Consider the following 27624-nt stretch of genomic DNA (forward strand, 5'->3'; position numbering starts at 1 on the left):
GCCATTTAAACTTATTATTTTACTCTATATATTATTGTTATTTAAGAAATAACTAGGAAACCAGAGAGCTGAAATCACATTAAATGAATTGAGAATGTATTAGAATGTTTCATTGTCATTAAGGCACTGTACATAGAAGGGTCTTTTGTGTAGTTATTGTGTCTTTATTTGTAAACTATGATCAAAATTCATGCAATGTTCAGTGTTAAAGCAATACAGTAGTTAGATATTTTGGGCTAATCACTAAATAGCTTTCTTCCTGAGAGCTAGATGAGAAGATCAATACGATCGATACCACTTTCTACTACGTCTGTGAATTATGTATGCTATGGAGCTAGAGCCAGCAGTCAGTTAGCTTAGTTTAGCATAAAGACTAGAAACAGGGAAAAGCTAGCCTGGCTCTTGAAGTTCAAAAATACGCCTACCACCTCCTCTAAAGCTGACTATTTAAAACTCTGTACAAAAACAGAAATGTTAAGATTACAATTTGTGGTTTTAGTACAGTTAATGTGGCATGACTATGTGCAGCCAGCTGGTTACCTGGCAACCTCACTATGATGACAGGGAGTCACTGCACCCAGGTGTTACAGTTAGTTACAGTAGAGAAAATCTGAGAGTGTTAAGTGAATGTCTTTTCTTAAATTTATTTCTATGAAGCATATATCTGAGAGAACTGGAGCAAAACTAAAACAGTTTGTAGCCGAGTATCAAAAAATCACTTACTTCTCCCATGACTCTATAAATCCATTAGCATTACAGATGCTATTCACATTTGACTTAGTTACTATCAGCAAGACAAGAATAACACATTTAACAATTTCATCACTTATTGGCCATTGGGTCATTTTTTCATTTAGTCCAATTACTTTGTATTTGAAATGAACTTGCATGTATATTGGTGTAGAAAAAGCATACATTCACAACACTGTCTTCTGCTGTCAAACAGGCAGGAAATCACTGTGAGCCTAAAATAACATGAAACACCACGTGTCAGATGTTTTGCACACAGTGGGTTCTTCTTAAAAAAGAACGCTCTGCTTTATCAATATTACGTTATTCCTCTTTATTAGTAAAACCTTTTGAAAGTTTTATGTGTGGAACTTAAACTTCTTACCACAACAGCTTTCACAGTAAATTAAACTGTCATGTTGCTGATGGTGTTTTTTGTGTATTACATTAAAAGAGGGAAGTACCCATATCCAAAAAAACAAAAACTGTTTGCAGGTTCAGTGTATCAACATTATTCAACAAGTCTTCATACTTACAAAATAGGTAGTCTGTCATTTAATTTCATACACTTGAGCCTTTTCAGATCTGTCACACTTACAGTTTATAGTAAAATGTAGGCAATTAAAAATACTTGGTTATGACTTTGAGTTTAATTTATTCATATCTCATATTTATTTGGGCATCTTTGCCTTTATTTTTGACAGATGAAAGTGTAGACTCTATACTTTAAACTGTCAAAAAATAACTGTAGAAATGGGAAACATGGAAAGGGAGAGAGGGGTTAGACATGTACTGTAACAAAGGCCCCCAGCTGGTATTAAAATGTGAACGTTGCGGTAATGTGGTATGCGCTTTAACAATTCGACAATCAGGGCGCCACATATCCTCTTCACATTGTGGACAGTGAGGACAAAAAAAGTTTGTATTGTTAATAAATATATATTTTAAGGTACTTCATGGCCATACTGATGACTTTTAAACACACTTTCTTGTCTGGATAGTTGTGCTTATTAGTACAGATGTGTACACTTTAAAAATAAAAATAATGTAAGCTGATTTAAAAATGTAACATACATTATGCTTTATTTAAAAAATGTGTGTTTGTATGTTTATTTATGTGCTTGTAAATGTGTGTGCCTTCTTGTAGGCTTATCCATGAACCCAAGTAGCTTTACATATACACACAGTATGCATGTACTGTATGAGCTTAGTGATTTTGGATTAAGGCTGAGCTAATGGGATTAGAATGTTCCACTCACTGGACGGACACTTTAAATAGATCAACCTGATGCTGCTGGTGCTTCAGAGCTGCACAAGAATCAACATTTGAAAACTGAGAACAAATATTTCAACCACAGAGCTGCTTCTCCTTCAGATCTGTAGGTGAGTGTGTGCAGTATTGTGTTGAGCTGAAATTGCATGGCTAAAAAGTCAATATTTGATTAGTTTAACAATTGTGAATTCTTGAATTACAGACAAATAATCATACAAATAGTCATACTGATAACTAACAATGCATTTTCAACTTTTCATTTTAGTATTTTTACATGGGCCTTAATTTATTATATTTAATGGAGTTCAGTTCAGATATAAACATGATGTACACCAGTGCTGAATGAGCAGGTTTCCTGTGATACCAGAAATATAATTTGCTTTAGGTTTCTTCTAGGAGTGTGTTGCATAGTTACTATTGCAAAGCTGCCAGTTTTATTTATTTTTATTGATATGTTAGATAATATGTCTATTGTTAAACTAAAAGTAAAAGTAAAGTAGATCAGTTTTAAGTCTTTCCGGTCAGTTCTATATTAGAGGGACTTTAATAATAATATACTTTTTTTTTTACAGAAATGGCTGATGTTTTCAGAGGCCTGAACCTCCTTGAGACCCTCAAGGAGTCCATAGAGAGCAATAAGTTATCAGATGTCAAGGATGCAGTGGAAGATCTCCTGATCAGCAGGATCAACTTAGCTGTGGTGGGGAACCGTGGGGATGAAAAAGCCACCTTCATAAACTCCCTCCGTGGCCTCGGTCCTGGGGATGATGGTGCAGCTCCGTCTCCGTCCCCTGTTGCCCCGGAGGACGTGGCAGGCTACCCTAACCCTAAACACCCTGACTTTCGCTTGTGGGATCTGCCACCTGTCCCATCCACCTCTCCATTTGAACCTGAGGGATACATGGATAGAGTTAAGTTCCTCCGCTACAATGCCGTCTTCATGACATTTACACAGACACCCCAACCCAACAGTGTGGAGGTGTTCTTGGAGGCCCGGTCACTGCAGCGACAAACAGTGTACTTTATTCTCTTTGCTTTAGCAAAAGACACAGAAAAAAGCCTAGAAGAAAAGAGGAAAGCCAGTCTGGAAGTACTGACATCACAGGGTGTGGCACAGCCTAAAGTCTACCTGGTGAGACCCTCCACCCTGGAGAAGTTTGACTTCCCCGGCCTGTTGGAGGACATGGGAAGAGACCTTCCAGAGATCCGAGCGCATGCCCTTCTCTTAGCTCTACCGACACTAACCTCCAATTTGGTCAGTCAGAAAAAGGAGGCATTCAAAGCACTAGTATGGGCAGCTGCCTCGCTATCTGGTGGGGTGTCAGCTATTCCTGTTCCCCTTGTGGCCTCCATGGTGGACTCAAGTGTAGCAGTGCGGATTCTAACCAAAGCACAATTATCTCTGTGCTTGGACGAAGAATCGGTCGAGCGACTGGCTCGACAGCGAGGCATGGAACCCACAAGACTTAAAGGGCTGCGGACTTGTGTATTGTCAGTGGAGGTCACTAAAGGTGAAGTGAAAAAGCGGCTGGCGGCAGCAGAAAAGGAGTTGGCCACGGTTTCGTCAACGCTGGTGGAGATGGCGATGCCCAGACATGCCCGTTCTGCCAGCCGCTCCTTCACTGCCATGCTGCAAGCCTTAAATGTTGCCATTGATGAAATGGCGGCTGATGCTGAGAAGACAGTGGCTGCTGCTCTTGGGGAGAGGAAGTGAAGTTGAATGTTTTTCTCTTTGGGTAATGTTTTCTGTTTATGTGTGGTTCACCTTTACTTTTTTGGGATATGAGAAATGCATTATTTATACAACACTTCATAAATCTTTTGATATGTTTTCACTCTTATAAAATGAGCCTAAAGTACTGAAGGACACTGTAAATACTGTGTCAGCATACATTCTGCAAATAGATGTCAAGTACTGTAAGCTGTTCAGTGCCTGTTCACTTCACCCACCCTGAACAGTGGCTTTCACTATTAACAAAAGCATTAAATAGAGGAAGTTCAACTGCATGCATAGGACTACTGTAGCGTGCAAATTGAAAGTAAAAAATTCTTGATCACATTCATCAGTCCAACGATAAAAGATTGTGTTCTCTGGCTTGCATGATTGGACATGCAAATTCTTACAGATTTTGGGTCAACTATGAGAACTTCCTTTTTTAAATTTCTTATTCTTACTTCAGAAGGGATGGTATGTGCAACAGACTACAATAAGTGGATCCTCTGAGGTAAGAACAAGCTTATTTTTGTATCTTTCCTCTATTTGACTGCCTAATAGGGCTGGACAATTACTCAAAATATTATCGAAATCGCAGTATGGCCAAGTGCAATATCCAAATCGCAGAAGCTGCAATTTTTTGATAAAGGTAAAATGTGTGACAAAACAGCATTATAATGAAGTAGTGTAGTACTGCAGAGATGCAGTACTACACTGGCCTACAAATCTTGTTCTCCAGATGGAAAAAAAACATGTTTGTTTGGTACAGACCCCAACAAATGTCACATCATCATGATTTTAATAGTTTTTTTAGTGAAAATGAAAATTGTGATGCAAAAATGATCATTCCCACTAATCATGAATCATATTGCAATCGTAATATCTGTCAAAATAATCGCAATATGATTTTTTTTTTTTTACCATATCGTGCAGCCCTACTGCCTAATTTAACTGAAAAAGTCAACTCTGTCTGTAATGGTTCATCTCAATCATCAAGATAGTACGATGTCTGTGTCTAGAGAAAGTTGAGTTTTGATTTCTAAAGAATGGGAAATGGAAAAATGTATTCAATTATTAGTGATTAGTGATAGTCATCTTGTATCCACAACAAGCAGCATTTGTAAGTGATGTATATACTGGATATGGATTAATTATTAATTTCTGACAACATTACTTTTACATTTTGTTATTCTGTAAAATAAATGCACTATACTGTTTGCACTCTAAATATATAGTGTGCCGTGTATTATGGGTTTAAATGCATGGCTGGTGAAGCAGACAAAAGTGATTTAAACAAACAGCTGATGTCAAATAAAAAACAATTCCTACAAGTCACATTTTAGGTATTAAAGGAAAAAGAAACTGAATCAGTAACCTGAAGCCTTAAAATGTAATTAATGTTGTGGGCTCTGCTGTAGAAAGGCATGATAACTACAACTATACTGGGGCTTGCAACAAAACATTTAGCCTCAATATTTTGTCTTGACACATTCTGCTAGTTGTGTGAGAAAAGATAACTTAGATTTCTGCAATGATGGAGAATTCCCAAACCATCTTGAAATGAGGAAGACAATGCTCTGTCAGAAAAAAAATAGGAAGAAGAAAAATCTTGAGAGTAGCTGATTTGCATTAAAGAATATATAACTAAAACCCTACCTAATATCAGGGCTAGTTTACAGTAAAAAAAACAACAACAACAGGAGGTTCTGTGGTGTTATGATGTATACAATTATGTACACACACACTTTTTTCCTTTATTTTTTTGTTTGTTTCAGACATCAAGCCTTAGTGCCACACGAAGATGAATGCTCAGACAGTCGGGTGGTTGGTGTTTCTGGCGCTAATAAAAAGTAGGAATTGTATTACTCCACTATGATAACAATGTTTGCTTTTAACAACATTTGCATTAAAGTCACGTACATTACCTGACTTTTGCACTTGTGTTTTCACCACCACAGATTTCCCCTGTCCCCTTCAAGCCCTCCCCAAACAACTCCCTTTAGAACTAGTCGACAGTCACCTGACAGCTATAGAGGGGTCCTGCATTGAAATCAAATTCAGAGTCATTCATGAACTCAATCCTGATGGTGCATACTGGTTTTGGATGAAGAATGCAAATTGGAGTCGAGGCTTAAGCGATTTTACTGCCACTATCATTTACAGCACAGATAACTTAAAAAAGTCTGCCAGTCCCGACTATGCAGACAGAGTGAAATATACCTGCTCTTTACCTTTGTCAAGTTGGAAAACTGCTTCTGGATCTCCACCACAGCCACAGTGCAGTGTTTTAATCTGCAACCTGACCAAAACTGACAGTGGAAACTATTCTGTCAGATTTGTATCAGAATCTACAAAATGGAAAACTAAAACAGAGACGAACCTCACAGTTGCAGGTAAGTACAAAGAATACTTCAGAATACTGAAAGATATTTTCAGAAAATACACAGAAATAAAATGAGTTATGCAAACATTGAGAGAGATGAGCTGGTCTGGAGGCAGAAGTGATTAGATTGGTGAGTTGAAATTCAATAATATGATGAATGATATGAATAAAAGAAAAAGATTTTAAGAATACACTGTAACAAATTTCCCCGTAAAATTACAGTACAATGCTGGCAGCTGTTGCCAGCATTGTACCGTTATTTTATGGTGTCCCTACTGTAATTTACTTCAACAGTATATTACCGTTAAATGTATTACAGTATCTTACAGTAGAATGTGAGGTTGACAGTGTAATACTGTAGCTAGTCATGCCAGTAACATACTGTATTCCTGCAGCGTTTGCAGTCTGCTGTTTTAATCTACATTAGTTTCTACCTGTATGTATTACAGTAAACTACTGAAAAGTTTTCTTCTTATTCATATTAATAAAAACAACTGGAAATTGCAGACATATGCTGTAATTAACAATGCGTCTTAAATCTTAATGGTCCAGTATAGAGATCTAAAATTAACTCAATTAACTTAAGTTTTACAATAACAATGCATAACCCATAAAATGCCTATACTGTAGCACAAAAGAGGATGAGACAGCTTTATGGAACTGAACATTTATTCAAAGGCGGCATTGTATATCAAAAGTTTTATTTTAACTCTAAATAGAAACCAAGCAAAATATGACATTTTGTGTTTAAAATGTGAATTCTTAAACTTGCATGCTCTGTCTCAGGGCATCAATGTAAACCTATTAATATCCTGAGCTGCCTCCCACTTATGTACTAAACATACATAACTGCTTTGCAAACTGTACTACCACTGTACAAAAACTTTGTTCAATGAAACAAAACCAATATAATAGCACTATTAAACAAACTGCAGGTTAACATCATTTGTAATGCTTTCAAACGTCCTTTTAATCGGCAGAGGGTGGGCATCTAAATGTCCAAGCTCACTGAGGCTACATCCACACTAATACATTTTCATTTTTAAATGCATAACTTTTACATTTATACCTAGTGTCCACACTACTCTGGCTACACTAAAACAGAGACTTTTGAAAACGCTGCTGTCCTGTATTCATTTGAAAATTCCAAGATTGCGTTTTAGTCTGGACGGGACTTTTGAAAATGATGACGCAAACAGCAAATGTTCACTTCCTGATTGGGTCTTATCAGTCACAACGTGTGCTTCCCTGATTCATCACACCCCTATCACGTGACTCTTTTACATAAGAAAACAAACAAAATCAGCCTAGACTACCAGCAGTTAATTTAACATGGTCTTACTTTTTGCCATTGCTGTGCTTCGTTCGTAGTATTTTCTGCAACAAAGCAACCAACTGCAGAGTAGACAATCTGCTTCCTTTTTATAATGGCACGTGCATGCCCAGTGTATGTCAATGGTCAAGTGATATGCGTTTTCGTGTGTATGGATTTTGTTTTCATTTTAAAATGCTGTTTTAAATGAAAACTTAATAGTGTGGACGTAGCCTGGGTGAGAGACACTACTCTTCCCCAGCTGGTCTTTTTTCCCTGACCTGGGTTAATCCCAATGAAACACCTTAAAACAGCATGTAACATATATGAGTAAACAAATACTGCCTGGAAATCAGCTATTATGTCCCAGCTTTTAGTGCAAATATCCTTGCATCAACCTAGCTGCAGCTTAGAAACACACTTAGGTTGATATATATCTTACAAGCCAAATAATCTTTCAATGCAATATTACATAGTGTCGAACTTAGTTCCTCCAACAGGTAACTTTTACTCGCCATCTAACCAATGAGAGACGAAATGTAAACAAAATAAGTCTGACAGGCAGATAGATCAGTAAACTATTCTCTCTTTTTTTTTTTTAATAAACAACAGAAAATAATCCTGAAAATAAAATAAATGTATGTAACATTTTCTCTATTCGGTTACATTAACAAAATTTAAATAAGTCACTAATTAGGTAACCAGATGCACAAATATAATTTTATTTTCTCAGTAGACTACTTTATTAGGTATACTGACCTTTAGTTTGATTCCTGGAGGGAGGATGAAGAACGATTAGGCTATATGATGTTGATGGTTGCACGTGGCTTTGGTCCGTTACTGCTGCAAAAATGGAAATACTGTATTGTGCCGTCAAATCTTACAGTAGCCTACTGTTAATGTCTGTTCTTGTTTTGGACTCCAAAACAACAACTGAAAATATACAGTATTTCCCTGTATTTAGGAAGAACGGTACTTATAAGAGTCATATTTTGAGTCAATATTTTGAGATTTTTAAATTAAGTTTTAATAGTATGTGAAAACAATTACATTATGACAAAACATATCATTTTGAGAGACACGTGATTTGATTTGATTTTTTAAATATCAGGAACAATAATCACAATGGGGACAGCCAAGTCACTACACAGCTCTCCCTCGCTCTTCAGTGGGCTTCCGCTGTCATATTGATTGCAAGACAAATTGTCTCATACCAGTTTCTAAGAAACAGATTTTCAAATTACTCAACACGATCTCATTTAGATTTATTTCTCGGAGAGGATGGAAATATTGTGTGTCTGTGTATCGAGTATAACGTCACCAGATCTTCCTCATCTCTCAATTTGACACAAAAGCAAAGACAGGTTTCCTGTCTGCACATGCACGTATACCCAGTGTTGACTAACATTAAGTAGCCCACCCACTACCTCATATCCACTCAATCATCATAAAAATAGCTCAATTAATATAAAACATTGGATGAAGGAAAGAAGAGGTTAGGCGCACTTCAGCCAACTCACCAGAAATGAGATCTTTCCGGTGCTCTCCAGCCAGGTCTCACCATCCCATGAGATCACATAGTGCTCTCAGAGTAGGCCAATCTTGTAACAGGTCAAAGATGCACCTCACCTGGCGTCAAAACATTGGTCATTCAATAAAGTTGATTACCAGTCCGTGTGCTCCCATATACAATGGATTTTCCTGTGAAGTCTTTTCTGTTAAAATAAAATATTGGATGTCAGATGGGGTTTGTTCATCCATTAGAGCTTCCCTGTTATGTTTTGTTTCGCATCTGATCTTCTGACTTACGTGCGAGCTCACCCTGATAAAAGACAAAACTCGAGGATAGAGGATATCGTTCAAAACAGAGAGATCTAACTTGTGGTTCTTTGGCTCCATGAGTTTTATCTCGGCCAATACATCAATAATGACTCCAGAGCAGTTTTGCTAAAGCTTCGCTCTGATTAAGTTTACCAGCCTAAGTCAGTAATTCAGTCAGTATTCACCTTAGTAACTAGTAGTCTACTATATGTAACTATAGGCATAGTGTTTAAGTCATAAAAAGTATAAATTAATTATTCTATAAAAATATTTATTCATAGTGATACTGTATTGATTATAATCTACTAACATTGGCTATTCTGTATATTCACCATTACGTTTCTGCTGATACTGTCTCATTTTCATATTTTCAGAAAATCCCTGCCCGATCACTTTTGAGAAACCAACTGTCGTAAACGAAAATGACACAATAACACTCACATGCTCCACTTTAAGTTCATGTCCTTCAAACCTAAAAATTGAAGGTTTGACACAGCTCCTAAAGCCTCAACAGACAGATGAAAAACAGAAAAGCGTCACAGTCAGTTTTACAGCCACCTGGCAGGATGATGGGAAGGAGTTTTCATGCCAAACCGAAGAAAACAAAGACACATATTTGATTCGGAATATCAGCTTTACTGTCGAATGTAAGTTCATGAATAGAGTTTATTTATGTCATGTCTACTATTACAATGGTCATATTTACTACTCATATAATCAATATGTGTTTCAAATGTAAACTAACAGCTGCACCAGAAATCACAACACAAGTTTGGACCCTCTCAAATTGACTGACAGATTTTTTTTAATACAGGAGCTAATACTGGAAAACAACCTAAATCTAGGTTATTAATGTTTTGTGATGCTGTAAAATGTTTGTTAACATAAGTAACATTTATAAACACAGCAATAGAAACAGGCCAATATTTAGAATTCAATAGCTTAGTTACAATGTATGTCAGAAAAACCTGAACTTTTAAAGTAAAACCATTTCATTGTTTATTTGTGCTAAACTCTATATAAACTCTACATAAACTCAGTCTTCTGGCCATTTGTTAGACCACTTTTGATAACTCTTTACTAAACAATCCACCTATGCTTGCTGATTAATTTCTCTTTACATGTATTGAATTTGTTGACACAGATGCTCCTAAAGAAACACTGGCTAAAAAAAGCCCTGAAAACATCACGGTAAGACAATTTGTGACTCTCACTTGCTCTGCCAAAGGAAGTCCTCACCCCAACTTTACCTGGTTTAAAGATAACCAAAAACAACATTATTCAGCGGCAGAATGGAACTTCACGTCAATTGAGGATTCACAGAGTGGAGAATACCATTGTGAAGCTCAAAACAAACATGGGACAGTAAAATCAAACCCAGTCATTATTGATGTTACATGTGAGTATTTCTTATGTTTTTACTTGAATTGATTTAATTTGGTGTGTTTTTGATTCTCAGTAGCTTTAACTCCTGTAACACTGCTGCACTTTTTTACATTTTGCTGTGGTATTTGTAAAAAGTCTAAAATTCTAAATGATAATTTTCATTAGATTTACAGTACAGTATTCTTAGAGGATTGTCATTGTGGATCATCCCAAAGAAATATTGAAATCTTCTGTTTCAGATGAGCCTCAAGTAGAGGTAACTATGACTTCACCTGCTACTGATGTTACACAAGGAGATCAAATTACTTTAACATGTAATGTGAAGAAAAGCAACCCACAACCTACATCTTACGCTTGGTTTAAAAATGGGGCAGAAATTGGTTCGAAACAGACGTATGTTCTAAAAATAGAACCTGAGGACCAAGGCTTCTACAGATGTAGTGCCACTAACAGCGTGGGTACCGGATATTCAAATCAACATAACATTGAAGTTAAATGTAAGTTTCACAGCTCCTTGTACTGCATGTACTATATGTCAGAGAGTTGAAGAGTTGATGAGAAAAGGAAATAAATCCGCAGACTGTCTCACCATAGAAATCATCCTAAAAGTTATTTCTTCCTCCCAGACGGCCCGAGGGACACAAGCATTCTCGGTGATAAAGAAGTGAAAGTTGGTAACTCCCTTACACTCAACTGTGTCACTGATGCCAATCCTGCACCGAATACATACTCCTGGTACCGTTACAACGAAAATGAACCGATTGACTCCTCACACTGGACGTACAAGACAACGCAGGAACGCAGTCTACATTTGGACAGGGTACAAAGAGCAGATAAAGCATGTTACATATGCAACGCAACCAACACCATCTATACAGGGGAGGATAGTCAGCCATTCTGCATAGAAGTACTCTGTAAGTAATTGTGTTATGCTATACAATCACCAAACAAAACAATCACCAAAGAAAACATCGCTTTTTATTATTATTATTATTCACTTTCTGGCAGAGAGAAGATCGATTCCCATAACTGTACAGTAAATATGAAGCTGGAGCCAGCAGCCTGTTAGCTTAGCCTAGCATAAGACTGGAAACAGCTAGCCTGGCTCTGTGCAATGGTTACAAATTCCACCTCCCAGCTCACAAATTAACACGTTGTATCTCATTTGTTTAATCCATTCAAAAACTGACGTAGAAAAAAAACAATTCACCATTATACGGTGAGCAGTTGCCAGGCAGCCAGGGAAGACTCCTAGAAGTTACTGCTCCCGGCCAAGAAATTGCCCGGCACATAACCCCACGTAAAATGTTAAATCCACTTTCTATATGGTTTAAACAAACTTTGTGCTAAGCTAAGCTAACCTGCTGCTGCTTGTAGCCTTGTATTCAAGACAGACATAAGATCTGGTATCAATCTTTTAATCTAAGTCTCCGCCAGAAAGCGAACTCTCAAGCCTTCACGACAGAGGTTGACTTCCTTGTCATGGATTGCTGCTGTAATATCATGCAACATGTTTAAAAATAGAATGAATCCTCCTCAAAATCAAGCACACAGCTGCTCCCTCTCTCTACAGATCCTCCCACCATTCCCACACTGTCTATGGATGATGAGGTCACAGACGGTCAGCTCATCACAATCACCTGCACTGTTGAAAGCTACCCACAGTCACATCTCACCTTGACAAGGACTTCTACATCAAATCCTCAGTCTTCAGAATGGCATTCCACTCATCCCTATCATTATTGGAACAACATTCTCCAACACACATTTAATGTAACTTCAACCCACACAGGCTATTACACCTGCAGTGCCACAAACAGCGAAGGTTCAAACAAAAGCGCGCCAAGGAAGTTGTCGGTGAAATGTGAGTGATTCAGCAGTGCATTGTCTTTTTGCTAATCAAACAAATTATATCAAAACCAAAACTTTCCATAAAGTTTTCATCATTTAATCTCAGTACGTAAAGTAGATCTTTATCATCTGATCAATTCGTGTGAAATTAAGTCATTTTGATTATGTGTACAGTTTTTTAGTTGACTAGTGGTTCTGACTGAATCATAATGTACAGGGGATGACCACAATAGCTTACACACCTGTTAAATTAGTGGCAGAAAACTACATACTCAAGTACTGTACTGCGTACTTAAATACAGTTTTGAGGTACTTGTACTTTACCAGAGTATTTCCATTTTCTGCCACTTTATATGTCTATTCCACTACATTTATTTGTCATACAGTATAGTAACTAGTTACTTTGAAGATTTAGATTTCACATACAAAACATATGATCAGCTTAGGAAATATGATGCATTACTATAGATAAACTATCGAACAGTATATAAAGTAGTCCAAACTAGACAATAAATACTGCTTACAAAGTACTGAATCAGTAATAATGATCCAGTAATATAATATAGGAACCATTCTGCCAAATAAATAATTTATTTTTGATACTTGAAGTGCATCCTGCTAATACTACTGTACTGCTTAAGTAAAATTATGAATGCAGGACTTTTACTTGTAATGGAGTATTTTTATAGAGTAATAGTGCTGCTTTTATTAAAATCTCAATAATTTTTCCACCACTGAGTAAATATAATTCAACTAAATAGAGCTGTAATAAATTTGTTTTTAAATGAGACAAAAACAACCTGTGATATAATGCACCACCACCAAACTATGGCCTCAAAAATTACCACAACATTTTAATTACCTTCTCTCCAATTTGTAGAGCAATGGTGCATTGAAATGTAATGTATTTTACAGGTGTGCATGCTATTATGTTCCCCTATTTGTATAGTCCACCATGGACAATGATTTACCTTGACTTGCCCCCCTCTGACTAAATAAAAATGTATATTATGCAATTAAAGTTTCTATAATGTTATTCAATGTTTGGGATCATGATAGTGATTACTATACAGGCTGTTATAACTGACCAAAGTTTAGATCTGACTCTTCATTGTTTTACTATATTTTTGGTAAATGCAGATTGTCCCAAAGATGTGACAATACAAGCTGAGCCTGGTCTTGTTGTGAATGAATTCATGCAGTTGACACTGCGCTGCATTGCCCAGTCCCACCCACCAGTGACGTCTGTCACTTGGATGAAGACGACTGATGAGAAAAGTGAAATCATCTCGACTCAGACCATCACTGTAAAGTCTGTCAGTCCTTCTGACAGTGGACTGTACAGCTGTGAAGCCAGTAACGGAATTGGAACTGGAAAATCTCAGAAAGCTGAGGTTAAGGTCAAGTGTGAGTAGACTGATGTTTGTGTATGGAGGAGATACAAGGAAATACAATACATTGGGCTGTCTGAGGCTAAAAACACAATGTACAGGAGTCCTTAGATTAAATTTGATTCTATATAACCCCCAAACCAGATAACAATAAGACAACACACAACCATATTCATTTAAGTTGCAGATACAGTATACACTACACTAATATGGACAACAAATCCAGAGCATGTGAAACATGCCGTCAGTTAAGAGGTGTCCTGTGGAGTTTTCTTGTAAACAGTTATGTTTACATTCAGTGTTTCTCACCAAAATGCACTGTGTGTTGCCACAAGGCCTCATAAATGTGTTAAATGTTGAAACTTAATTCATTCATTAAGTCATTAAGTCAATTTTTGGAATCATTTAAATCCTGTACTGTTTAGATTCATGTTGGTTTGGGAACAGTCTTTTTTTCACTGCTGTTTTATAGTGCATTGTTACATTTCTTAGTGTGTTACCGCTACCAACTGTCAATAACTTAAGTAACCTAGAACCTGGCAGGAATACGCATTGTGTCACAGCACGATTGAACACATACAAAAAAGGGGGAAACCACATTGCTCCATAGCGCTAGTAGATGTCAAAAACTCCACAGGGTACCTTTAAATGTGATGTAGGCAGTAACTGTTGGGCGACAAATCAGTTATAACATGAACAAAATGTCTGAATCACATTTCTGCCCTTAAGTCATCTAAAATAAAAATGACGACCACAACAGTGTTTATTACAGGTTTCTATTTTTTAAATTGCAGAGAAAAAAAAATAGAAAGTTACAATGGGTATATCTAAAGCCACTATGTGTAGAATTTTTATGTGCATTTAAGGTGCGTGCAGTTCATTGCTTTGCCACCTTGTCTTTTTTTTAAATGACCACTGGGGAATGCCAAAAGGAAATTTTCTAATTCTACAAACAGCACAAATGAAAACGTACTTTAAGCCACTGTCATTGCTGTACAATCTTTGAACACTAAGATATTAAGTAAATAATTTTGTCCTGCTTCCCTTTCTCCTAAATTTCCCTGCATAGATGCTCCAAAATACACAAAAATCACAAAAGCAGCAGAGCAGCACCGGCCTGATGGGATAAGCTTTGTGACACTGAGCTGCAGCAGTCACAGCTATCCCTCAATCAAACAATATACATGGTACAAGAAGATAAAGGCAAAGGGAATGGAAGATGAAAGCGTGTCTCACAATCAGAACTACATAGTGTATTCAGACCAACCAGGAGAATACTACTGCATCGCACAAAATGAAATAAATCAAAGTAAATCTGACTCAATCCAGCTGTTTGTTGACCGTGAGTAAATTTCAAGGCCATGTATCTGTATGTGTACTGTATATTGTTTTCAAACGGGAGTCATGTTGGAGGTTCTGTGAAATCACACTTTCCAAAACACATTACTACCTGTTACCTGCTAACAATGCTACGTGTTGACAAATCTGTGTCTATATACTGATGCTCTCTCTTCTGACCACAGGAGGCCTTATGAAGGCCCTGAAGATCTTCCTCCTTTGTCTGTTATCCCTGCTCATTATTGTCTTCATTTTCTTTGCCTACAGGTAAAGTATGAAAACGAAATATTTTCGATAAAAAATAAGTAAATTTCACAGATGATTTGGCATGTGTAACCACTGTCATGTCCCTTTATGTTTTCAGACGCAAGAGGAACAGATCAATTCAACAAAGAACTATGAACAGTTCTGATTTTCTGGTGATGACTCATTTGTGTAGCCTTTTCTGCTTCTTTATTGAACAAATCTAGATAAAATGACGTGTGTGTGTGTGTGTGCGTGTGTGTGTGTGTGTGTGTGTGTGTGTGTGTGTGTGTGTGTGTGGGGCCGGGTGGGGGTGGGGGTGTAAACCAATTCAGAGTTGGTGGAATAGCGCCATGAGGAGGAATCTGATGAACGAGCCCATCATAGCAGAGCCTTTTAGGAGCAGAGATGACCTCTTGGCAGACCAGCCGTGCCGTCCAAATGCCCAACGACGCCAGCCTCGTCCAGACAACACGTAAGACAGCAGCCACACACACTGTCCCCACCCAAGACAAGGCACACGCTGTAGGACTGAGAGCTGGATGCTGCTGCTCATGCTGGAGTCAAAGCATTCATTTAAGATCCTTCAGACACAAATGGTCACAATGAGAGTCTGTCATTTATCATAGTCAGCCAGTGAGTATACATGCTTTTATTCTTATCGCCATTGTTGTTCCACAGGCCTGCCTCCAACATCAACAGTATTTACTGCACTGTGAATCTGCCTGCCGGAAAACAGGTGAGTCAAGCAATTCAAAGCAAGTTTCACAACAACTTCATTAAGAGAACAATAAATGAAGGCAGAGACTTTACTAAAAACAATAAAGAAGTAAAATTTTTTAAAGTAAGAGAAAAAACCTGGTGATGTCTTCAGTGTTAGCTCAGCTTGGGCTTAGAAACTTTAAGCAGATTTAAGCAGAAACTGGGCATTGATAATGAAAGATGTGGTCATTGACCAGGTAGAGAGGGGCTAATGAAAAATGCTATTGAGCTGCATTATGGAAATTATAGGAACCAATGTTTATGGAGTTTAACTCAGTTCAGGCACAAAAAGTCAAGATATTTCAGGTTCCGCTACACTCCTTCTGCTACCATTCTTTTTTTAAAACAGTTTTGTGCTTTCATGCAAATCATGCAGTTTGCAGTTTCATGCAAATCCCCCTAATGTTGTCTATATTCAAGATCTTTTAGCAATTTTAGCGATTAATTAACATTACAGTTATGTTTTAGTGAGAAAGGTGCGGTGTATCCCAGATTTCCCCCTGCCTACCTCTAAATGCGTTGGATTTAAATATACTGCAAAGGGTCAAATTTAAGCAGAAATATTCAATTAAATAACAGAAGTTATCTCAGTGCACTTTTTTTTAGCGGAGGTCTAGACCGTACTCTTTATAATATTATTTACAGAGACCCAACAAATCTACAAATATATTGAATCATTGTAAGTCGAATCCTCATGGCTTTTTAAAACAATCCTTATAATCTTTGGCCCCCAAAGTCCCAAAAGGTGATATCTTGAGTGCACAACATACAGCGATCTCAAACAAGACAATAACTTGATAAAAAAAAATCATCTGTCAGGACCCCAGGGGCTCCATACAATTTCAGTGTACCACATACAAGAAATATTCAAATATTCGTGTTCAAAAAACTACTACACAAACATCTGCACTGGCCTCAGTCTTCTGAAATGAGTATTTGTCTAACTCTACTTTAGACAGCCGGATGTGTCTTTCAATGATCTTTGCCCACTGTGCTGTAGCTCTGTCCTGTCATTCAGTATTCAGTATTGTGGAGCAATGAATCACCGGATGACCTACAACTTCCATTTTAAGGCATGAATGAATTGATTCAGTTACTACTGTACATTCACTGATTCGGTCTGTCTGCATCTGCTCAGGGTCCTCCTGCACAAAAGCCAATCAGACAGCAAGGTGGACACACAGAGGCTGATTCTCTCAACTATGCTTCTTTACACTTTGGAAATAAGCAAACGTGAGAATTTATGCTTTTCATATAGCACCAGAACAAGAAAGGTATTATTACATGGCAAATTTTCTGATTAAATATTTGTTTTTCTAGGAACAAACATGCAAAAGCGGAAGAGGACGTTGCGTATGCTATGGTGTCCAAGCAAAAGCCACCTAAAAAGGTCAGAAACCTATGAACCACATTCTGTTCGTGTGTCATGTTCAGTTGATCTGTATTTTTGTGGTTCCGGGAAATGATTACAGTAAACCTACTTTTTTGAAATCTAGGAAAGAAGAAGTATGTCCTTTTTAGAACATCTGTGTGGCCACAATACTGTAGCAAAGAAGAGGTTTCCTGTTTAGAAATTCATTCCTTGTAACAAACAAAGTGAATTCATCAAGGAAAACATCTTCAAGTCCTCGCAAGAATCAAATGTGTGTTAATATGAATGTTGCTGGGGGGTTTTTGTCCACAAATGATCTGGTGAAAATCTCTGTTATCCTCCTAGAATGAACAAGATAGGCTGGAGGACTACGAGAACATCAGTGCAGCACATGCAGCCAAATTTCCAGATCCACTGAACTGTGACACAGACACCAGTGAAGATGAAGAAGATCTCAGTTATTCACACGTGATCTTCAAGGCAAAGCCTGGACATCAGAGAGCCAGCAGTGACTCCAGCACTTCTGATGAAGAAGAGACTCAGTACTCTGAGGTCAAAATCTGAGTTAAGATGTTCTTATCTGAGCTATGTGTTCATAATAAATCATCAGTTTTTGTTTATTAAATAAGGGTTTTATCACTCACTCCTAAAATATTACTTCTCTGCTTTTATTAGTGTTCAGTATCAAGTACCAAACAGAAGGGAGGAAAGTGACCAATGTTATGAGCTTAATCCAAACCCATGGGCTCAATTTTAACATATTTTTGTTCAAATTCCTGAATTATAAAAGAAAGTATGTGTGGGCAAATGTACATATTTGTAAAATGTATTGACATAACTTTGACATTTGTGAACATCCTCCAGCACAAGATGACATGGCTGTAATGTTGTAACGCTGTGTATCAGTTGCTTCACTGAGGCCTGTTTCTGAAACATGCGCGTTGAAACAATATATATATATATATATATATATAATATGCATAATGCTCCATTTCATAACACACTTTGACTTCAGCTCTTGTATGACTGCCAATGTAATTGCAGGAATAATGGCTTTCTTTGTTTTTATAAACAAGCACAAACATATTTTTAGCAAAAAACAAATACAAAATGATCAATAAAAAAAGTGTTAGACAAATGTCACTCTGTGTACCTGGTTCTTTCACTCTGAACAGATGTTTTAAATAAAAAATTTACAGAGAACTGTAAGATAAAAGGTAGTATTGAAATATTAAATATAAACAGTAGCATAATAAATGTGGCAGCATTTATCTATAGCAGGGAACTGTTACTGGTTCTGTTATGGTTGATTGTGAGGCGGTTAAAGGTTCTTCCCCAGCATGCAGATTAGCTCTGACATCTGTATCATGCGGTAATTGCCTACTTTATGTATTTAAATCACTTTTATGGTGTTTTTGTTTTGCTAGGCATTTTCAGTAAAGAGACACAAGAAGGATTGACAGAAAAGAGTTACAGTGACAAATGAGATACAGTGAGAGCTCAACTTGAAGCCACAAGTGTGTGGCATTACTCACTTTAAATAAGGCTACGTCCACTGCTGCAGACTTTAGGAGCTTGTTCTGCTCAGCTGGGATCTGGAAACTGAAGGGGAACATATAAAGTCCTGTAGCTGTTTGAAGCCCAGAATCCTGTGTTTCAGCTATCATTTCCCCTAAAGTTAATCCATAACCTTTTCACCAACCTGTCCTATGAAACCATCAGAGACTTTCCTTTGTCCGAAAAGAGTGTCAGCGACTGTCTCTTCTTCCTTTGCGTCTCCTCCGTTGCTTCCTCTGGAGTACAGACGGATCTGAGCATACTCAGAGGTCGTGGAGGCGAGGCCTCTGATCTCCCCTTCCCCGAGCTTACCCTTTGACTTGGCCTGGAGTTTAGCAAAGTCAACATTGGCGTAGTGGAGAGGGTCTTCCTTAACTACTCCTTCCTCTTCCAGAATGGCTTTATTGGCATAAATCACATCCACTTGTGAAGAGTTGGTCTACAGGAAAACAAAAGTAATGGAGAAGAGGAGATTGTATTTCTCTTTACCCAATTAGGCCCAATGAGATTACATCTGGTCCACTGTTAAAAGAACAACATTCTGAGAAATTGGTTTGCTGTTAAACCAACATTGTTTCTTGTTATCTTGCAAGCAAGACTCAACAGTACACCCGAGAGTCACCTAGATGTTGTTCAGAGTGGACACTATACAAAATATGCCAAAAAAACAGCTACATCATGGAGTTACAAACTTTATTTTTGTTGTTTGTAACAACTCTTACTTAGTTTAGTACCAGCAGCCAGCTCAACATTAGAGAGACAAACAGAAGCAGTGTATTAAAATATCATTCAGCAAAAACAGTATTTGGAACATGCTAAGCATATGGATGGAGAGCAGAGAAGGGAGTAGCAGTAGTTGGATAAAAAAGTACTTTTTTCCACACTCCATATACCAACACACCCTATTGTGGAACATGTCAACCAATGACACTCAATATTCTCATTGGAATACAGGTTTAACAGCAAAAAAAAAGTTAAACTGGTACTTTAAATTCAATGCTTTCTGCACTTGCTTGTAGGATGTGTGAAGGTTCCTGTTTTCATGCATCTGTAAGTTTTCACCTAAATACACATGTTGGTGTATGTGAGGACATAAACTCACCTCATTAGTAACTAAAAAGTCTGAAGTGTCCACCAATCCCTTGCCAGGTGAATGGCTGTCTTTCCTTTTCCTACAACCAACACAAAAAGTCATTATATGTACAGTCATTTATTTATTATTTATTTATTTATTTATTTATTTATTTTATTTTCATTCCCATTGAAAATGACAGCCAGCCTGGTCACACCACTGACAGCAACCTCAAAAATGTGTTTCTGTCTCATTTTGAAACCAAAATGTCCTGTTAACAGTGCTGTATTTAGGGTGTTAGCGACTGTCTTTTCAGCTGTGTTTCTCACCTGCAAACGAATAGCAGCAGCGGGACACACACCAGCAACATCCCCAGTGCTCCCACTGCAGAACCGATCAAAAGGGACACAGCATGGAGGCCTGAAAAGTCCCCACAAACCATATCAGTCATTACAACCAGAAAGAGACAGATGGTACATAAGAAAACATAAACTCAGCATCGTGCAGATTCCTCTACCTAGCTGAGTTTCGCTGGAGGACACGTTGAACACAAAACTATCAGAGCCCAGTGAGTTGATGCTGAGACAGACTAGAGAGGGCATGTCTTTGTCCAGACGGTACAAGGTGATGAGGCTCCTCATGCCCAAGCTCCCCAGGGGGACTTCTCTGATCGGTATTTCAGCAGAGTGATTGACAGGCTCTCCGGCCAATTCCCAAACCAGGGAGGGAGGCGGGTTCCCTTGGCTGTCGCAGGAACATCGGATCAGAGATAAAATCTTGACGCAGCGGGAAGAAGGCAGGATCTCTGAAACAACTGAGACAGATAATGTAATTGGCTATTTGTACATGCTTGGTCAAACTTCTTGAGAAAAATAAAGGCTTACAATTAATCAAAAGATAAATAAATCTTACATGTTACATCAAGACTGGCAGGCTCTGAGTATTCAGCTCCGTGGACATTCAGAGCTTCACAGTAATACTGATCCTCTGAGAGTTTGGTCACATTGAAGACGAAGTCGCGCTCAGAGCCCACAATCTCCTTTTCTCTTCCAGCCACTCTGAACCAGGTGAAGTTAACCGCTGCTGGATTGGCAATGCTTGTGCAGGTCAGAGTTACAGAGGTGCCGTCCCGCACTGGACCAGGGGGATCAATTGAAACTGAGGTGTTCTTAGGGGGATCTGAAAAAGATTTTGTTCTGTTAGTCCTGCATCCAACGTTATTGCATATTTGTTTCAGAATCAATTTTCCCAACAAGTGATTTCGGGCTGTAGTGATTCATAAATTCACGGTTTGATTTGGTACCTTAAGTTCTGTCACCCAATTTGATACCTTTCAAAAAATAGGGGTGGATGAGGATATGCCTCACATAGATTATGACAATATTCTATACTTTGGACTCCTTTTCTTGGCCCATTTAGGACAACATGTTGGCAGCACAGAGGCAGATTTACAAAATAACAACCAACCAGATATGGTGACAAAAATCTCAGATCTCGCAACAGCTAAAGCACTGCACTGTTCAATTTTGAAGAGAACACGATTTTTCAACTGCTGTTTCCAAGGTTGTGAATGAACTTTGAATCTCAACTTTTAAGCCAGCAAGGACAAGAAGTCCCTAAAGTGCTCAGAAAAAATGGAAATTTGAACATCTGCAAATCAGTGACAACTGTGCAAACTGTTTCTGCTGATGAAGATCATGTGATATGATCAAAGGCTCCAAAAACAAATAAAATTTAATTTAATGGACCTTGTGGTAAGACTGTTTTTCAACTCCTGTTTCCAAGGTCCAGACTGAACTTCATAGCTGATGAGGGTAACTGTTTGATTCACCACATGTTTGGAATCGAGCCCCTTGTACTGGGCAATAAAATATGATGCAATATTTTGTCATACCTCCAGTTATGTGAAATTTTACAATTTTATGCCTTTTCAATAAACCAAACCAACCTATTTACTAGTGGTGAATTATTAACGGAAGCTAAAGTACATTTTAACAATGAGAAGCAAAAAGTAAATGAAAAAATGCTGAGTCAACAAAAGGTTTGTGTTTCATAGATACTATAAAGGTTTACAAATACTGTACTTCCATGATCTTTATAAAATTAATTTCAATTTTCTTTTCGGTAAACTGAGACAATTTTTTCCCAACCAAACAAGATATCTATACATAAATGGACACACTGGCACACATGTGGACGTACAACAGAGCTCAGTCATGATGGACCATTGACATAGAAAGGATTTTGAGGTTGTCACGCAATGAGACAATGCGTTACTGTCCACGGTCCAGACACTGTAGTGTTGCCCTGTGGCTGAGTCTTGGCCTCAGACCATGTTTGGGTGACCACAGCTGGATTTACAGAAGAGCCATATTCAGCATATAAACACACTGGAAATATACAGTTTTGTTGTTTGTTATCAGTGTAAATCAATGTCTTTACTGTATAAAATGAACGTACACTGAATGTCCAGCTGAATCGGTACTGATGTTTTCTCTCCCAGTTCATTTTTTGCTGCACAGTGGTAGTCACCACTGTGGCTCCGATCAACATCGTTTATAACTAAGGTTGATCCAGGCTCCTTATCCTCTTCATCATCTTTGTACCAGGTGTAGTTGTTCACAGGTGGGTTGGCACGGCTCATACAGAATAGAGTAATAGAGCTGCCCTCCAATATAGGACCATTAGGGTCGACAGTTACTGTGGTTTCTTTGGGAGGAACTGGAAAAAAAACACAAGTATGCGTTCAGTCCATGTTGCTGGCCAATATTTGTCATCTGTATTTCTGTTTCATTCTGACTTACATTGCACGTCGATCTGAGTGATGGATGAGTTCTGGGTTCCATATCTGTTACTGACTTGGCAGAAAAATTGGCTGTCAACTTCTGTGACTGTAGTTGAAAGCCTCTTCTTAGAACCCACTGCTGCCACCTGATCTCCATCCACTTTGTACCAGGTGTAGCCGTCCACAGCTGGATTTGCGTTAGTGTTGCAGGTCAGAGTCACCGAGCTGCCCTCTTTTACAGGACCAGAGTAACTGACTGATGTGTTATTTGGAGGATCTGAAAGACAATTTTTTTTAAATGTGTGAAATACCTGCATGAATAGATTTTTTGGCCACTAACATATCATCTGACATATTACTGTATGAAGTTGATATGGCGATCATGTTAGCAAACAGTTGCCTCTTATGAGCTGAAAGGTGTTAAAAAGCTCTGTAGAGCTGAGGGAAACTGCAGTCAGGTGATAATTCTCTGCAGTTTTGTCATTATGAGCAACATCTTTTATATTGCACATCATTTGATCCACTGCTAATATAAAAATATGAATTTGTGCAGCTTTAAACATGCATCATTTAATTGATTTCTTTACACCTTATTTAGTTACAGGTTCATCCAACAACCACAAACATACCTGTCCATTGAGAATTTACTGAGGAGTTTTAAACCCACATAATTGCATGTCTTTTGACTGTGAGGAAACACTTTAACAAGATCCAAACTTGAAATTTTTACACAGAAAACACTACAACCCAAGTCCCTCTTGATGTGAGGTGACAGTGCTGACCACTGAGTCACATTATTTGTGATGTAACGTGACTTAGAGGAATAGCTAGACCTTTGGGGAAATATGCTTCTTATTTTCTTGCCAAGAGTTAGATGAGAAGATCAATACCACTCTCATGTCTCATGTCTGTACGATAAATGTAAAGCTACAACCAGGAGATGATTAGCTTAGCACAAAGACTTGAAACAGGGGTAAACAGTTAGCCTGGCTCTGTCCGAAGGTCAAAAATCTGCCTACCAGCCCCTCTAAAGCTCATTAATTAACACATTATATCTTGTTTGTAAAAATGACATGTTGTGGTTTTATAGAGGGTTAATTTATGCAACAATCTATTTCTTAACCAGGGACAGTAACATCCCGGATTCTCGTCGTCACTGAGAGGTTAGTGAGCTTGGTGAGGTGCTCTTAGACGAATCCGTATTACCTTTGGACAGAGCCAGGCTAGCTGTTTCCCCCCGTTTCCAGTCTTTGTGTTAAGCTAAGCTAACCAGCTGCTTGCTGAAGCTTCGTATTTAACAGACAGATTCGAGAGTGGTATCGATCTTCTCATCTAACGCTTGGTAAGAAAGCGTGTATTTCCCGCGATGTCAAACTATTCCTTTAAGACATATGACATGCCAATATAACAACATACCCTACTGTGGAACATGTCAACCACGTAATAATGAATGCTTCATGAGAGGTTTGCAAGTTGTAACTGCATGGGTTATTAATGTTAATAAAGCATTATTATTATGAATCAGTAATAAGCCTTACTAAGAACAACTTTTGGGTTGCCAGATTGGGAAAAAATCCCTTTGCAGCCAAAAAACTCTAGCACTTAAGTCAGCAAGTATACAGCTGTAAATATTAGTAAGTGATAAATAATTGTCTGCAGTTAGTAAAGGTTAATAAGTTATTAATACATTTTGATCCAAATACTTCCCCAGAGGGATAGTGTCAAACTATTTATTGGATGAGTCAGCAAGTTATGCTGAAAGAGGATAAACAACCACACAAATGGATTTTTCACAACATATCGTAACATCACAATATAATAAAGTGAGATGACATGATACTGTATGATGTGCTCTGAAACAACAGCCAACACAACAACAAGACATAACAATGCCGGAAACATACTCACAAAGAACACGGAGGGTCAAACTTTTTTCATACAGAAGGTCACTGTTGCCAGCTTGTCGGTTATAGAGAGCGGTGCAGGAGAACTTCTGTCCATTGTGGAGGTACGAAGCGGTGAAATTCATAACAGAGGTCACAAATTTAGTCTCCATGTTCTCATCAGTGTCACCTATACTGGGGGTCCATGTCAGAGCTGGAGAAAGAATGGGACAGGGAGCCACAGCCGAGCAGTTCAACCTCACTGCAGTCCCTTCTTCTACATCCAGCCTGGATGGCGTTATGGTAGGGCTGGGCAGTGAATCTGAGGAGTAAAAACAATGAGCAAAAAGGCAAGAGAGATACCAAAAGATGTGGGTATCTCTCACATGTGTGAGATTAACAGGACAAAACACAAACCTTGAACGATGATAATAACACTTGCTTGAAAGTTGAACTTCAGAGCGCTGTCACACTGCAGTCTGAAGTAATAGTTGTCATAATGGTTCGATGGCAGGTTGTTGAAGATGGTGGTGCAGTCCTTCTCACGCAGGATCCCTGTTAGGTTTCCTTGCAGGATGTTTAAGCTTGCACTCGCTCCAGTGAGGCTGGAATCAAACACCTGCGTTCGACTCCAGCTCCCTCGCTTCCAAATGGCTTTACACGAATCATCCAGGTATTGATCCCAAACTGAGGGCAAGCTGAAAGTGCAGGGGATGATCACACAGGACCCACTTAGTCCCTCTACTGTCTGAGGCATGAAGGCTGCCCAGTGTTGGCATAAGCTACCTGAGGTGAAACAATAGAAATAAAATAAATATCAGCCAAGGTAAAAACAAAAATAAGTATTTCAACAAGTAGAAATTGTCATAAATTGCAACAAAACACCTAGAAAATTATAAGCTGTCATTATTAAAGGGAAAACTAAACCATCCAAAATAACAGCAGACACCCATAAAAAGTCAATGTTAAGACAAAAAGTACATTTTGCAATATTTGTGAGTAATTGTAAACATCCGAAAAGCCTTCGAATGTGGAATAGCCTACCTTGAAGTAGACAGCATATGAGGAAAACCTTAACAGCGGCTGTCATGCTTTTCTGTCGGGTTGATGAAACTACTGAGAGGTACTGGACATACATACAAAAATCAGTTTATATTTTATTTTGTTTTTATTGGTTAACTATTATTTGTATTATTCCAAGCTTATAGCAGGAAAGCTTGCTTGCTTATAAGTGAATTTTAGAATTGCATTGAGGTAAAATGATTTGCAGTCAAATAATCAAAAACTATCACAAGCTATTCATTGTACACTGTTGTATATTGAATGAGCAAGGCGATACCTATCATGCATAGAAGAACAAACATGAAGATGTTTACTATAAATTTGCAGTTACACTGAAAACAGTCTACGATACAGTGTTGTGTTGTCATCTGTCACAGCAGCTCATTTGAATTCAAACCATATTAAATGTTTTGCATATGATTTTGTGAAACCGTATTCTGGAAAGTAACAAGCAGCTACAACCGTCAGAACAATGTAGCAGAGAAAAAATACAACATAATTACAATACTTGAAATTTTGCAGAGTAAAAGTATGCATGACTGGCAAATGACAAAGACTTAACTAATGTACCAGTATTTTAAAATTGTTTAGGTGCACTGCTTAAGTTGATGTACTTGAGTAAGTTTGTGACAAAGAAATAAGAATTTATTTCTGCATGGATCTACTGCATGAATTAACAACATAAGTAGACTTACAGTATGTGATAACATTTTACAGCTCGCTTACAGCTTTAACAGATCATTTGAGTTTTATGAAAATGAAGTCTTACCTTACAGCCAACAATGATGTTCAGCATACAGTGTCTTTATTTTCTGGAAGAAAAGAGCATATTTAAATACACAACTCCTGACTTGATTTTGAAGCCATAAAGTATATACAGTACTGAAATCTGAGTCAATGTTTTTGAAATTGATAAAACAGCAAATACAGGTTTTACCAGCATTGAAGGGTCAGTGGTAATAATCCAACTACTGAGTCATGTCAGACTGGTGGTGCGTCAGGGGGCACACTCAGCTCTCGAAAGATTTGTCTGGGGAGTGGCACTCAGCACAACAACTGGGTTTTGATTCTGTCTTTATACTACAGTAATGTAAGTCTCTTCAGCTGTTTTCCAAGGACACAGTAAGCTGAATTATTTGTATATTTGACAACCGACTAAAATGCCTATTGTTTCAGCACACAAGTACTCACTATTTCATCAGAACATTGTGCTATTTATAAATAAAGAGGAAGTGAAGAGAAACATAGTACTGGCATACGGATGTAATCTCATTATAAAAATGTGAGTACTTAAATAGACAGTCAAGTTTAGGGTCAATTTGTATTAGAAGTAGGGCTAATATTTAATTTAATAAGTGAAAACAAATACTATACTGATTGTGACTAGATTTCTGAACCCTCTTCAACCACTGCATTCATGAGCTATGTTGAAAGTCAACAGACAAACATAAGCAAACATGAACATTGTGAAAAGGCAATGGGAATCTGGTTGCTTCTTGTAATAAAAAATATTGTATTGTATTGTTATATTTAACAGCTATGCATGTTTCTATGGTTGGATTTTTCCACAAGCACTTGAACGCACCAAGTAGGACATGTTTCAACACTCTGAAAGCTGATTTTCAAACAGTACTGACATAAGTTGAAATGGCTGTATGAAAGGCAGAACCGTTATGGTTTGCATTAGAAA

General features: G+C 37.9%; 3 protein-coding genes across 6 annotated transcripts in view; 2 read left to right on the top strand and 1 right to left on the bottom strand.

Annotated features, from left to right (window-relative positions):
* irgq2 (immunity-related GTPase family, q2) overlaps positions 1-5530 on the top strand; it is an 8867-nt gene extending 3337 nt beyond the window's left edge. Inside the window, exons 2-5 of one of the 2 annotated variants that reach the window (XR_006379214.1) lie at positions 2009-2112; positions 2575-3738; positions 4183-4227; positions 5492-5530. Coding sequence is in view for 1 of the 2 variants with exons in the window: in XM_044208341.1 (XP_044064276.1) it covers positions 2577-3716 (1140 nt within the window). In the remaining variant the exon portion in view is untranslated. Of the gene's footprint in view, positions 1-2008; positions 2113-2574; positions 3739-4182; positions 4228-5491 lie in introns of those variants that run through there. The other variant, XM_044208341.1, reaches the window with a different exon arrangement.
* si:dkey-24p1.1 (uncharacterized protein LOC556718 homolog) lies at positions 3741-18139 on the top strand. Its single transcript, XM_044208321.1, has 16 exons — positions 3741-5566; positions 5675-6109; positions 9607-9879; positions 10377-10631; positions 10858-11115; positions 11245-11532; positions 12192-12482; positions 13610-13876; positions 14930-15202; positions 15384-15465; positions 15563-15617; positions 15777-15916; positions 16123-16180; positions 17342-17436; positions 17524-17593; positions 17921-18139. Exons 1-16 carry the CDS (start codon positions 5518-5520, stop codon positions 18137-18139), a joined length of 3108 nt encoding a protein of 1035 aa, XP_044064256.1. The 5' UTR covers positions 3741-5517.
* On the bottom strand, positions 15910-27335 carry LOC122881752 (B-cell receptor CD22-like). 3 transcript variants are annotated; one of them, XM_044208324.1, is made up of 14 exons: positions 26872-27335; positions 26704-26746; positions 25917-25998; positions 25290-25658; positions 24898-25194; positions 23009-23266; positions 22665-22925; positions 21117-21383; positions 20722-21018; positions 20534-20624; positions 20235-20304; positions 19278-19571; positions 19111-19177; positions 15910-16025 (listed from the first exon to the last, which is right to left on the bottom strand). In XM_044208324.1, exons 2-13 carry the CDS (start codon positions 26728-26730, stop codon positions 19160-19162), a joined length of 2331 nt encoding a protein of 776 aa, XP_044064259.1. In that variant the 5' UTR covers positions 26731-26746; positions 26872-27335; the 3' UTR covers positions 15910-16025; positions 19111-19159. The 3 variants fall into 3 exon arrangements, with proteins under 3 accessions (XP_044064259.1, XP_044064258.1, XP_044064257.1); XM_044208323.1 differs by lacking the exon at positions 15910-16025 and having other exon boundaries at positions 18897-19177; XM_044208322.1 differs by lacking the exons at positions 15910-16025; positions 19111-19177 and having other exon boundaries at positions 19235-19571; positions 26872-27334.
* Positions 27336-27624: the final 289 nt, after the last annotated feature.

The sequence above is a fragment of the Siniperca chuatsi genome, linkage group LG9, assembly GCF_020085105.1.
Source record: "Siniperca chuatsi isolate FFG_IHB_CAS linkage group LG9, ASM2008510v1, whole genome shotgun sequence".
NCBI classification, from domain to species: domain Eukaryota; kingdom Metazoa; phylum Chordata; class Actinopteri; order Centrarchiformes; family Sinipercidae; genus Siniperca; species Siniperca chuatsi.

What these genes read in the sequence shown, in the direction of transcription:
- si:dkey-24p1.1 (XM_044208321.1), top strand. Translation starts at nt 5,518, where the DNA reads ATGAATGCTCAGACAGTCGGGTGGTTGGTGTTTCTGGCGCTAATAAAA. An exon ending in ACATAACATTGAAGTTAAAT is followed by an intron (nt 11,116 to 11,244) that starts GTAAGTTTCACA and finishes TCTTCCTCCCAG; the next exon opens with ACGGCCCGAGGGACACAAGC. An exon ending in TTCATTTTCTTTGCCTACAG is followed by an intron (nt 15,466 to 15,562) that starts GTAAAGTATGAA and finishes TTATGTTTTCAG; the next exon opens with ACGCAAGAGGAACAGATCAA.
- LOC122881752 (XM_044208322.1), bottom strand. Translation starts at nt 26,730, where the DNA reads ATGCTGAACATCATTGTTGGCTGTAAG. An exon ending in CATATGCTGTCTACTTCAAG is followed by an intron (nt 25,659 to 25,916) that starts GTAGGCTATTCC and finishes GTTTCACCTCAG; the next exon opens with GTAGCTTATGCCAACACTGG. An exon ending in GATTCAGCTGGACATTCAGT is followed by an intron (nt 21,384 to 22,664) that starts GTACGTTCATTT and finishes AATCTTTTTCAG; the next exon opens with ATCCCCCTAAGAACACCTCA.